This window comes from Salvelinus namaycush, chromosome 33 (assembly GCF_016432855.1).
Source record: "Salvelinus namaycush isolate Seneca chromosome 33, SaNama_1.0, whole genome shotgun sequence".
Classification (NCBI taxonomy): domain Eukaryota; kingdom Metazoa; phylum Chordata; class Actinopteri; order Salmoniformes; family Salmonidae; genus Salvelinus; species Salvelinus namaycush.
In genome coordinates this window covers 20743768-20757381 of record NC_052339.1, presented here as the reverse complement: position 1 = coordinate 20757381, position 13614 = coordinate 20743768, and the positions used below count along the sequence as shown (strand labels likewise).

General features: G+C 38.0%; 1 protein-coding gene across 2 annotated transcripts; it reads left to right on the top strand.

Moving 5' to 3' along the window:
• Nucleotides 1-6383: 6383 nt before the first annotated feature.
• commd3 (COMM domain containing 3) lies at nt 6384-13362 on the top strand. Of its 2 annotated transcripts, none has more exons than XM_038973098.1 (8): nt 6384-6522; nt 7608-7719; nt 9156-9219; nt 9323-9357; nt 11496-11556; nt 11657-11713; nt 11804-11866; nt 13143-13362. In XM_038973098.1, exons 1-8 carry the CDS (start codon nt 6384-6386, stop codon nt 13200-13202), a joined length of 591 nt encoding a protein of 196 aa, XP_038829026.1. In that variant the 3' UTR covers nt 13203-13362. The 2 variants fall into 2 exon arrangements, with proteins under 2 accessions (XP_038829026.1, XP_038829025.1); XM_038973097.1 differs by lacking the exon at nt 9323-9357 and adding an exon at nt 8859-8953.
• Nucleotides 13363-13614: the final 252 nt, after the last annotated feature.

Genomic DNA, 13614 nt, shown 5'->3' with positions numbered 1-13614 from the left:
CCCCCCCCCCCCCTTACCTTATTTACATAAGTATTCAAACCCTTTACTATCAGGTGCATCCTGTTTCCATTGATCCCCCTTGAGGTGTTTCTACAACTTGATTGGAGTCCACCTGTGGTAAATTCAATTGATTGGACATGATTTGGAAAGTCACACACCTGTCTATATAAGGTCCCACAGTTGCCAGTGCATGTCAGAGCAAAAACCAAGCAATGAGGTCGAAGGAATTGTCCGTAGAGCTCTGAGACAGGATTGTGTTGAGGCACAGATCTGGGGAAGGGTACCAAAACATTTCTGCAGCACCAAAACTCTTCCTAGAGCTGGCCGCCCAGCCAAACTGAGTAATTGGGGGAGAAGGGCATTGGTCAGGGAGGTGACCAAGAACCTAATGGTCACTCTAACAGAGCTCCAGAGTTCCTCTGTGGAGATGGGAGAACCTTCCAGAAGGACAACCATCACTGCAGCACTCCACAAATCAGGCCTTTATGGTAGAGTGGCCAGACGGAAGCCACTCCTCAGTAAAAGGCACATGACAGCCCGCTTGGAGTTTGTCAAGAGGTCTGAATACTTTCGAATGCACTGTATTCACAAATTGTGGAGTTGATAAACATCAACAAATATGGAACTGGCAGCTGTCGGTGTAGCTAGCTAGCATGCTAATCTTATCTAGCTAGCTAGCTATCTATCTTGCTAGTCTTATCTAGCTAGCTAGCTAATGTTAGCTGTTGTTGCTCAGTTCTTTTTAACTACACCATATTCAAAAGATTAGCTAGCTGGCTCTGTGGCTGGTTCTGGAGCTGGATTTGTCATAAACCAGCAGCATACTGCCCTGCATCCCACTGCTGGCTTGGATGTTAAATGGGTGTCCTGACTCTCTGTGGTCATTAAAAATCCCAAGGCAATAATTGCAAGGGTAGGAGTGTTGCGCCAGTGTCCTGGCTAAATTCCCAACCTGGCTCATTTCCATCATAACCACCTAAGCACCCCCGTCATTCCTAATTAGCATATACAGTATCACTCCTCTCCACAATGCTAGCTGATGTGTGGTGAGTGTTCTGGCATGCATCACCCAGGTGGGTGCCACACATTGGTGATTGATGAGGTGAGTTCCCCCCTTACTATGTAATGTGCTTTGAATACCTCAGTTAGTAGAAAGGCGCTATATAAATCCAATCCATTATTGTTATTATAAAGATTGATTTAGGGAAAACTTAGCCACAGATGGAAACCACTGGCCTTTCTTTGACTTCGCCACCTACTCTTATTTCCAAAGTTTGGGCATATTCCATAAATTGTATCTGCAAATCTGCCATAGAAATAGTTAGAAAGAATTAGATGAAGCTCTGGTAATATGGATAACTATTGAAAGATAGCTCATATGCGTTTTTCTACATTTTAATGGACACGGTGCACCCTTTGGTAGGCATAGGCTGCTGGCAGGCTTTGGCTGCGGTACAGCAAAGCCAAGTCTGCCTGTGCCCATGGTTCTCACAGGGGAATTGAAATTATAGGCTACAATCACTTTGCTCATCATCATGCATGCTGCAAATGACATGTAGCTAGCTATAAGTTCCTTGAATCTTCTTTTGTGTGCCTTTTCATTATCTGGAAAGACACTTGTGGTTTATATTCTTGTATTTATTTTTTTATTTTTTTAACCTTTATTTAACTAGGAAAGTCAGGTAAGAACAAATTCATATTTACAATGACGGCCTACCCCGGCCAACAACGACGTTGGGCCAATTGTGTGCCACCCTATAGGACTCGCGATCAAGGCCTGTTGTGATACAGCCCTGGTTCGAACACGGGTCTGTAGTGACGCCTCTAGCACTGCGATGCAATGCCTTAAACTGCTACGCCACTCAGGATACCCAAAGAGTTAACTTTACACCAATCAAAGCAGAGAAGCTTGAGGGGAAGCAAAGCTTTCGTGGTCAAAACCAATCATCATATCACGCAATTATGCTATTTATAAAATGGTAATATATATATATATATATATATATATATATATATAATATATATATATATATATATATAGAAGAATATATAGAATAATAGTGAAGACATCAAACAATGAAATAACACATATGGAATCATGTAGTAACCAAAAAAGTGTTAAACAAATCAAAATAGATTTTAGATATTAGATTCTTCAAAGTAGCCACCCTTTGCCTTGATGACAGCTTTGCACACTCTTGTCATTCTCTCAACCAGCTTCATGAGGTAGTCACCTGGAATGCTTTTCCAACAGTCTTGAAGGAGTTCCCACATATGCTGAGCACTTGTTGGCTGCTTTTCCTTCACTCTGCGGTCCAACTCATCCCAAACCATCTCAATTGGGTTGAGTTTGGGTGAATGTGGAGGCCAGGTCATCTGATGCAGCACTCCATCACTCTCCTTCTTGGTCAAATAGCCCTTACACAGCCTTGAGGTGTGTTTTGGGTCAGTGTCCTGTTGAAAAACAAATGATAGTCCCACTAAGCGCAAACAAGATGGGATGGCATATCACTGCAGAATGCTGTGGTAGCCATGCACGTGTGCCTTGAATTTTAAATAAATCACAGACAGTGTCACCAGCAAAGCACCCCCACACCATCACACCTCCTCCTCCATGCTTCACGTTGTGAACCACACATGTGGAGATCATCCGTTCCACTACTCTACATCTCACAAAGACACTGCAGTTGGAACCACAAATCTCAAATTTGGACTCATCAGACCAAAGGACAGATTTCCATCGGTCTAATGACTATTGCTTGTGTTTCTTGGCCGAAGCAAGTCTCTTCTTATTATTGGTGTCCTTTAGTAGTGGTTTCTTTGCAGCAAATCGACCATGAAGGCCTGATTCACGCAGTCTTCTGAACAGTTGATGTTGAGATGTGTCTGTAACTTGAACTCTGTGAAGCCTTTATTTGGGCTGCAAACCTTTGACTGGTACTGTATATTTTATACAGAGTAGCTCCAAAATAGGTGAACATTTACAAATTATCCAATGAATTATGATACTTTTCTGGAAAAAAATAGTGGAGGTGCAGAAACATAAATTTGCACACCCTACTTTCATTTGCTCCATGGCTCAAGCGGTCAAGTGGACAAAAGTCTCACCTCAGTCGCAATCAGGAATAACTTTGCAGCTGTTTCTGATTAGTAAACAATGTGATACTGGTGGGTGGTAACATTCAAATAAAACCCGGCCCGGAAACGAAATATAGGCTGAAAATAATGTGTACATCATATCATAGTAAAATACTATGTGAATTTTACTATGTGAATTTGCACGAAGTGGGCAGTTGTCACTTCAAACTCAAATATATCATACTTTGACTAAGACGATGACTTATTGACCTAAATCCTTGTGCAACATCATAGGTAAGTTCTGGCCATCGTCTTTCAGCTCGAAAAAGTAGATTTCTACTGGTGTGGACGTTTAAAACCCCTCAGAACTTTTCACTTTCATCCAAAACTAAACATAGTAAAGATATTCACATTAAGTCATAATTAATCAATTTGATCATTAACAGATAATTAACACATACCTATGTGTCGGCTAGGTGGTTAATAAAGACAATTTATATTAATGTGAATAAATAATCGTTGATTTATTTATAAAGCCATCCACCAATGTCACATGCCATGATTTAATCAACACTTTAGAGCATTGGTTAAAGTATTCCAAGACCATATACTGTTTAGGCCTATCTTCAATTAAAACGTTTTGAGTTGATTGAAACGCATGGGCTGTCTTTAGATCAGTAGTCTAATTGAACTTTCATTACTTTTCATTTAATCATATTACTTAGATTACGTTGAACCATATTAGGCCCAAATGCATGTATTTATTCTGGGTCCGTGATACCTGCCGTTATTGACCAACCCGACACGTCTCAATTTATGCCACAGAGCTTTTGTCCTTCACTGATTATGGGATAATAGTTACAATTTACGATACATCATCATTAAAATATAATAACATCTTTGAAAACTAAAGGAGCAAATGAAAGAATCTTATATTTAGCACAGTAGGACCCCTTGTACGTTTCCACTAGTTTTTTTTTCTACACTCGTTTGCTTGTAGACCTATTTAATATATATTTCACATGTTGTCGAGTTAATACTCTCTGGACCCGCAGTGTGTAGGATATTTTTATTCTGATTAATGTGAGTGAGGTTAGTTTGGGTTGTCAGAACTATTCGATGACCCCTTACTATTTTTTAGCTGATGAATTGAAAGCGAAATAAACCATCCATTAAACAACGAGATGATTATTAGTCATCGACTTGAGAAAAACATTCGTATAATATTTTGTTTAAAAGAATATAAAATATTTTGCTTCTTGGTTTGATAAAGGCAATATGGACAAACAACATCTCTCTCTCTGTTCCAGCAGCCAGCCAGCCAGCCAGCCAGCCAGCCAGACATGTTCATGGTTCCAAAGCCCTATGTTTGTTTCTTGATTTAAGAGTATAAAAGTTAGAGTAAAAGTTATAAAAAGTTAAACAAAAGACATAAAAAACCTTCATACAACTTGTTGATCTCTACTTTCACATTAGCAGCTGTTCTCCCGAGTCCTAGCCTCTCCCAATCATGACTAGGCGACTGAAAAATACTAAATTAACGGTTTGGAAAGGTCTATTATATTCAATGACTTTAGTTTGTGTATGGTCAGTGTGGCTAAACTGACAACGGCATCCTATAAAAGAATGAGCTGTGGTTTTGATAAATTCAGATTTAGACAAAACACATTTCATCAGTGATATCCAACGTTAAATTACGATGACTTGAGGCACCAATTGAAATGAATTAACTTTTTAAACGAGAACTTCTACTAAAAAACAGCTTTCAATTTTGATATTAACACTATATGCCTACCTTGCTTTATCAAACCAATCGATATTCTTCTGTTGGTTTGTCCAGAAATAGGAGCCGTTAGAATAGGCTATAAAGGCCTCTTCTGTTTGGGGAATCACCTGGAAACTTTATCATGCAATATTTTACCAAACATCTAACAGCAAAAAGTAATATATGAAGTAAACGGATGTGAATGAATTGTTTTGACTTTACCGCTGTTTGGATGTGGAGAGCATAGTCTATTGATTAGGCTGTAGGCCTACACCCAACGCATTTTTTTTCTTTCTTTGAAAGTTATTATTATATAATCTTGGCAAGTTAGAGAGGATATAAGGCGCTGGGACGGAGCCAGAGACAAGTAAAAAGCTAAATAAGAAGTCCAGTGTCAAAAACGGGTTTTGCTGAGATTTGTGCCTATAGCCCCGGAGACAAAAAAAGACAAGGGTTAACAACTCAGGTTGTTACTGAGTAAAACAAAAATAAAACTAGTTCTCATGAAGACATAAATACTTCAGTTATAGCCTATTTCCCTGAAAAGAACAACAATACAATTTGCAATACTAAATGTTTATCCTATATTTGGATATTGGCAAATAAAAAAATTAATGTAAAAAAAAGTTTGGGGGCCTTTGCACTGTCTGGGATGACACCTGAGAGCCAGCCAGATGAGAGGTCATGAACTTTGACCTTGATCAGCTCCATGTTGTCTTTCTAAACCCTAGACACACTGCTCTGGTATAGGTGTCTGTCTGATGTCAGTCCAGTCCTGGACAACCCATTCTTCCCGTCTGCATCAGAAACAAGGTTTTTCAGAGAGAATTTAAAATATCTATATTGTCTTTGGGGTGGTTTTCTGAATATTGTTTAACCACCAGACTACCTTCAATCAATGCAACTCACTCCTTAAAATATCTATTCAGATAGCCTAATTAGTCTAAACATGATGGGCCTTCCTCTGGGTTAAAAAACAGATTTTCAATGAAGGGAAACAAAATCCCTGTAAGGATCCAATAGAGTTTGGGGAATCCCTGCCCTGTCTTCAAAAGCATGCTACACTTGTACCCCGTGTATATAGACAGGTTATCGTTACTCATTGTGTATTTATTCCTCGTGCTATTTTTCTATTATTTATATATTTTTCTCTCTACATTGTTGGGAAGGGCCGTAAGTAAGCATTTCACTGTTAGTCTACACCTGTTGTTTACGAAGCATGTGACAAATAACATTTGATTTGATGATGCAACAAAATATGCAGTGGCTCCATCCTGTAGCCTCACATGCCCAATCCTGCAAATTATTTAGACCTACTTGAGAATAAACTATACCTATATATATTTATTTTTTTTGTTCTCAATGAAAGATACTCTAGCCTAAATTAAACAAACAGACGTAATACATTGTGGAGCTGTAGATTTTTTCACTCCACCACGAGCGGTGAATGAACGCTGTGTGAGCTTTGCCCTCTCCTCTGCATGCAGTGTCAGCTGATTACGTCACGTGATCCGGTTTCGTGGGTTGTTTCTGTTTCAAAATGGAGTTGTCTGAGTCGGTGCGGAAAGGGCTGCAGTCTCTAGCAGACCCGACGCTTTTTGACCTGAAGACCTTCTCCGTGTTGATAGAATTAGCCTTTCGCAGCTTGCTAACCGCCCATGCCGACCGTAGTGTTCTCGGTAAGCCCGCTCTCTCTCTCTCCACCGTCGCCTTTTATTTCTGCTTCTTTCACAGCTTCCGGTTTCTACCCAGTTTGACTTGAAGGCTCGTTTTGAAAAATGTGGAATGCACGATAGATTTTTTTAACACCCGTGGATCTGAAATGAATCAAATGTAACAGTGTTTGCATCTTCTATGTTTCAAGTGGTAGTTATAGGAAATATGACTATTGATCAGGCTACAACAACGTGTACCCAGGCGAACAGTGAGTTTGCTCACCAGTAGTAGAGATTTTGGGGCGGCAGGTAGCCTAAGTTAGTGGTTAGAACTTTGGGCCAGTAACCGAAAGGTTGCTGGATCAAATCCCCGAACTAACAAGGTAAAGATCTGTCGTTCTGCCCCTGAACTGTTCCCTGGTAGGCCGTCATTGTAAATATGAATTTGTTCTTAACTGACTTACCTAGTTAAATAAAAAATAACTGAGAATGCAGGCTAGGCTACAGTTTTAAAAATATAGGTTAGAAAATGTAGGAAGCAATCTAGGACTATAAAGGTGCTCCCTAATGACTAAATGTGATTTTAATCATATATTTCTAGTCGTAGCCTAAATTGTTTAATTAATTGTGTGTGTGCGCACCTTGCTGTTTGTAATTTGCGTCCCTTTGTATGTATAAACGTTTAGGTGATTATAACTGGATGATACACTTTAACTAAGCAATAAGGCACGAGGGGGTGTGGTATATGGCCAATATATCACGGCGAAGGGCTGTTCTTATGTAGGACGTAATGCGGAGTACCTGTTTACAGCCCTTAGCCTACCACGAACCTCCAAGGTGCCTTATTGCTATTATAAACTGCTAACCTTATAAACTGCTCGTGCCTTATTGTTTAATTAGACCCACTATAAAAGCTTGCAGAGACATTCGGCTACAGTTAAAGGAAAAATCCTCTCAAAATATTTAGATTTTTTTTTTTCATTTGTCCACTTGATAGGTATTAACAGTGGACATAAATAAATATATATTTCGTTTTTGAGTGGATTTTTTCCTTTATGATATGTGTGATGAATAAATAACTGGTCAATGTTTTTTTCTCCTGATCATAGATCAACCTGAATTGAAACATATTGACCAGAAGTTGCTGAAACATTGTCACACAGCTGCCACCACCTGCATACTAGAGGGGGTCAAACAAAATGTGGACAAATCCACTATAAGGTAACGCTTGGTTTGTCCTGCTATATTATTGCTAATGGAGGTTGACCTCTCTGAAGTTATTAAATAATTAATCTCGTCCCCCAAAGACTAGGGTTGAGTTTAGAAAATAATACATTTACATTTTAGTCATTTAACAGACGCTCTTACCAGAGTGACTTACAGGTAGTGCATTCATCTTAAAGGGCAATTCTGCCACGTTTCAAGCCCCTATTTATTATCTCAGCACCATACCAGTGTCTACATATGTGAAAACAGCACGTTTCTATGATCTGTGGTTAAAAAGATAAGGGCCCTAAAAAATGGTTAAAGAGAAGAATGTTTCCATCTACACTTTTATGTGAGTAAAGTCATACTTTATACCCCAAAAGATCAGGACAGCTGTGATGGAAACTGGGAAGTTTTGGTACAATTTCATAAATGCAGACAGATAACTTGTTCCTTTGACATTGTGGGATATTTTTGTTAATTATGTGAGAAATGGAGATGGAAACGTTTTTATGCGTAAATATTGAAATAACAATCATATCTAAGTTAAGTGGTCCTCTCACTGTAACTCAGGAAAGCATGCAGTTGATTAGGCTACAGATGAAATATGTTATGGGAGACTTCACAGAGTGGTGAAAGTGCATGGTGATCTTGATCCTCCTTTCCAATAAATATCGATGGTCTTATTCTGGTGACAAGATGATGGATGCTTGACTGCTGTTTGACAAATAAACATTCTTGCTCTTATCCATAATAATCTCATCATGTAGACTAGCCTAACCACACAGTATCTGCGAGCTGTTGGCTAGAGCGCAGGTGCCAAGACTATAGAGTAGGCACATTTGCTATTTAACGCAACCGTTTTTGTGGTGGGAAAATTTGCATATTTCCTTAATGCGGATTTTTAATTATTTGCATGACAATCTGTCGCCAATTGAAACCTAGCTTGTGTTATCACAAGGTATGATTAAAAGTGGGGAAAAAACTCCCTCTGATTAGAAACTCATTGCAGTTTTCTTGCTCCCAACATCACTGTAAATCTGTTTGACAATCACTGTTATAACTTTTGATCATTTCATCGAGTTGAACTTTTTAACTTTATTGTTTTCTACAAAATGTCTAAATACACAATTTTCTCATGTATATGTACACAGTGGTATTGTGCTGGAGATAATGAAAATTAGGTTGAAAAGCGGTGGAATTGCCCATTTAAGACAGCTAGTTGGGACAACTACATATCTCTGTCATAGTAAGTACATTTTTATTCAATTTAGTAGCTATCAGCAAAGTTAGTCCTAGTAGAAAAAGTAAAGTGTGAGTGTGGAGCACTCTGTTATCAAGAGCATTACACATCACCTGCTAAATAAAATCCGTAGGCCTACATGAAAGTGAAAGTGACTTCATTATGATTAATGTATTGATAAATGATTGAGCTAATTTTGTCATTACAGCTTGTGCCTGGAGGATGTTAGGTTTGATGCAGAGAGAACAGATGTATTCTACATCACATACCAGGTGATGACTACCTTATTATGTTTATAACACCTTAATGACCTTATTGCAAAGAAATGCAAATCCATACCAGATCTCAACCCCAAACTGACTCTTTGTTCTCCAGAAATATAAAAGTGATGTGGAAATTCTATTGTCAAGGTAACTTTTTCTGATGTTTTCATTTCCAGTCGGCCTATTTGAAATGCCATAACAATTCATGACTATGGGGTTATTGTGGCTGAAGCGTTGACTGGACAAATATACTTGATTTTAAACTATTAGATTTAAATATAAAATACTACATTGTCTGTTTGTACAGAAAGGCTTCTGGGTCACCCCAGTACAGAGATAGTAGTTTGTAAACTGTGAGAACATAGTCACATTCTAACACATGCCAACAATACAGACAAGACCTTATCGGAGCCCTACATTTTTGTTATGGGTTCTCTATATGGCTCATGGAACATCACTTTGACCATGTAGTTTACACTTCATTAACATCTGTAGATCTACAAATGTTATAAATCCACGCTATTGAACTTTTCCAGTAATATTATATATCTTCCCCGATACACACATCCATTCCCATTGAAACATCAAGTACAGCCTAAAAAAATAGTGAACAATAAAACAATATAGGGGGTGTTCATTATATATAATTAAAGTTTGTTTGAAGTTGGGGAATAACAGTTTATGGTTTTTATTTCAAATGTATTTAACTGTTACATTTAAATGAACCACCGATTTTTGTTTGAAAGCTTTTGGTGTGTCATCAGGAAATATAGATACTATATTTTCATAAACTCAGATGAGTCAATTTAATAATCTTGCTTTGCATTATTTGCAGTTATTTGACACATTTAGCTCACTGAACAAAAATATAAACGCAACATGTAAAGTGTTGGTCCCATGTTTCATGAGCTGAAATAAAAGATCCCAGACATTTTCCATATGCACAAAAAGCTTTTCTCTCAAATGTTGTGCATAAATTAGTTTACAATAAATGGCCACTCTAAAATATGCAGTTTTATCACACAACACAATGCCACAGATGTCTCAATTTTGAGGGAGTGTGCAAATGACATGCTGACTGCAGGAAGGGCCACCAGAGCTGTTGCCAGATTATTGAATGTTAATTTTTCTACCATAAGCCGCCTCCAACGTTTTTAGAGAATTTGGCAGTACATCCAACTGGCCTCACAATCGTGGACCACGTGTATGCTGTTGTGTGGGGAGAGCGGTTTGCTGATGTCAATGCTGTGAACAGAGTGCCCCATGGTTGGGTAATGGTATGGGCACTACTGACAACGAACACAATTGTATTTTATCGATGGCAATTTTTTTTAAGGTATCTGTGACCAACAGATGCATGTCTGTATTCCCAGTCAGGTGAAATCATAGATTAGGGCCTAATGAATTTATTTCAATTTACTGATTCACTCATATGAACTGTAATTCAGTAAAATCTTAGATATTGTTGCATGTTGCTTTTATATTTTTGTTCTGTGTGTGTATTTATGTATATATTATTTAGCAGATGCTTTTATCCAAAGTCACTTAGTCATGTGTGCATAAATTTTACATATGGGTGATCCCGGGAATCAAACCCACTACCCTGGCTTTACAAGCATCATGCTCAACCAGCTGAGCTACAAAAAGTTTATAGAAATGATCAATGTGCTGACAATATCTCTTCAATTGTTTTATGCTTCACTTTCATAGAGTACAGCACACTAGGGAATGGACCTAGCCTAAATCGGGTCACATTTATTTGTGACGTATTTTGACCATGTATGAACTCTTAACCGTTTTAAGATTAGTGAATTAACCTGCAAATGTGACATGACAATTTGTTTCACAACTTTGAATCGGTTTATTTTCCTTGGAGAAAGCGCAGTTCTTTTACGATGAGCGTTTGTTTGTAGCGCATTGATAGTTGCTTTTACATTGTAATTAATCACCACGATTGTCCCCTTTTGTCTTCCTCCTGACAACCAAACTTCAGAATGCTGAAAAGTGTTGCCCTGTTCCCCATAGGGCTCCAGCCGCGACAAGACGTTTTGCTGTTTGATTTTAACACACGTAATATGATCACTTAGCCTAATATGTGGAAGGACTCTGGGTTAAATAAACAAAGGTTTTTAATGCATACGGTTACCGTTGAACAGCCTATATAAATCGATATTCATGGGATCCTGTATGCATGCTTCTTGCCTTGTAAATATATTTGTTTAATATAGGCCTATTGTGTGCCTCTGTAGCACATTGGTAATTCTGTATTTTGGTTGTCCTTTTAGTATAGGGAGATGCCCTCCTCATATCAACGACGTGTCATGGCGTCTGGAGTACCTTATCAAGGTATTGGTTGGTAATAATAAACTACAATAGAATCAGATAATGATGGTTTAGAGGTATTATGGTTACTCCGTAGCCCTAACAGATTTTGTTTCCATGACAGAACGGGCATGTGCATAAGGTCAACGAGCCGTCCTATCTGATTTCATTAAACGTTGAGGTATGTCCCTTTCCAGAATCCAATGATCTAAAACTGTTTTGAGTCTGTTAAATGTGTCATCATTACAAACGTAAGCCTATACTTTTACAGAATACCAACAACGGAGGATCGACGGAAGAAGTCAATTTTAGCTGCACTATGGAACAACTTCAGGTAGCTAATGTTTTGTTGCAGCCTATATATAATGTGGGGTTCACCATTAGTTGAATAAGGTAATTTCAAAGAAAGTCTGTGATAATGTTTTACATGCACTCTTGAACGTGGCAATTGATTTAAACAGATAGCCTACACTGTATTTTTCAAATCAGCATACTTTACAGATCTGTATATAATTATTGGCTAGCTGTTAGGTCCACGTGAATGAGTACAAATAAAGTCATGTTAGTTCTATTTGATGTTTGTTAAATGATTATTAAACTTTTTCTTGAATAGCATTTCTTTCAACAGTGTTCTGTGTTTAGATAGATGTACTTCTGCCACATTGAGCAGAGATTAAAACCTGAATTTGCAAATAGCTCCAGTGTATTTTAATCGATGTGTAGTAATCTCATTCAATAGTGTTGTGCAGACTATTTGTTTCATTTTTTTTTTTACACATTTGTTCATTTATTTTAAAAATTCATATTTAACAGAAAAACAATAGGGTATTTCGTTTTTTTGTTTTTTTTTATTCACTCGAATTGTGTATTTCCAAATCATCCATTACTTTCTGTGTGAATACTGATGCCAAGAAATAAGCATAACCGCTGAGTGACAGGGCAGGCAGTGATGTCTCGGGATCTAAGTGTAGCCTATGAACTTATCCTAAAAAAGTCTCGATTTGTTACATGTTATTTTTACTTTTCCTCAATTGAGTTCGACGTAAACAAAATCCCGTATGTTTTGTAGGCCTATCTTCACTGCGACTTGAGGTTGTCTGCTTCAACGTGTCATCTCCTGCAGTAGCTATCGCTTCATGGCTAGTTTATGAGTATTGAAATAGGGGGCAGAAAAAAATATATTTAGAAAAGTTTTTACCCTGTTGCCAAGACACAGTTCTGAGGGAGGAAGTTTGGTAATGTGTATGTTCGGGAACACTCTGTCTATCCTTCTTTTGGGTATGAGGTGAACCAGAACTGTTGCCTTACATTTCAGTTGACCTGAACATCCTTATAATTAATCAAAAATATATTCACAAATGAACGAATTGTACTCAGGCCTATTATGATGACTTTAAATGGAATTGACTCTCACGCTGGCAGGTTTCAGTGTAAAATATCCTGGTAATCTGATTGACAGGATTCAGACTGAGGCAAGGTTATAATTTACACTCAACAGTGCTCCAAACTCCTCCAGTACTTGAGGGAAACCATTAAATGGTGTGTGATTCAAACTCTCCGTCATTCTCTGTTTGGAAGAGTACCGACTGTGTATGTGACTTTGTTTTCAGGATTTGGTGGGAAAGATGAAAGACGCTACCAAGAGTCTTGAAAAGGCTATGCAGTTGTGACCTTAGCCTACTCGAACGGTGGAATCCGGTTTCTCACGTGATCTCGTCTGCTTCCTTCATCTCCTGAAAGCACTGAAGTTCAGCGATTTCAAGCGGCGTTGATATCCGCTTTGTATTTTATACTCATTTAATTCGTCATTAAATATATTTGTATCCGTTCAATGATGTAGGCCTATTTTTTTTTCAATAAAACAGTTCAATGCATGCATGGTAATTTGCAGGCATAAAATAAGAGCCAAATTATATTAAAGCTATATAGCATACTTGTGTCCCCATAGTCCAATGCATAGTTCATATCAACTCTAGATGTGTAGTCTATGCAGTCTCCGACTGATAGGAGTTTTTGTCTTGTGGAAATAGATTTTCCACTGCAACATGACGGTGAATGGGTGTGTTTGTGTCAAATAAATTA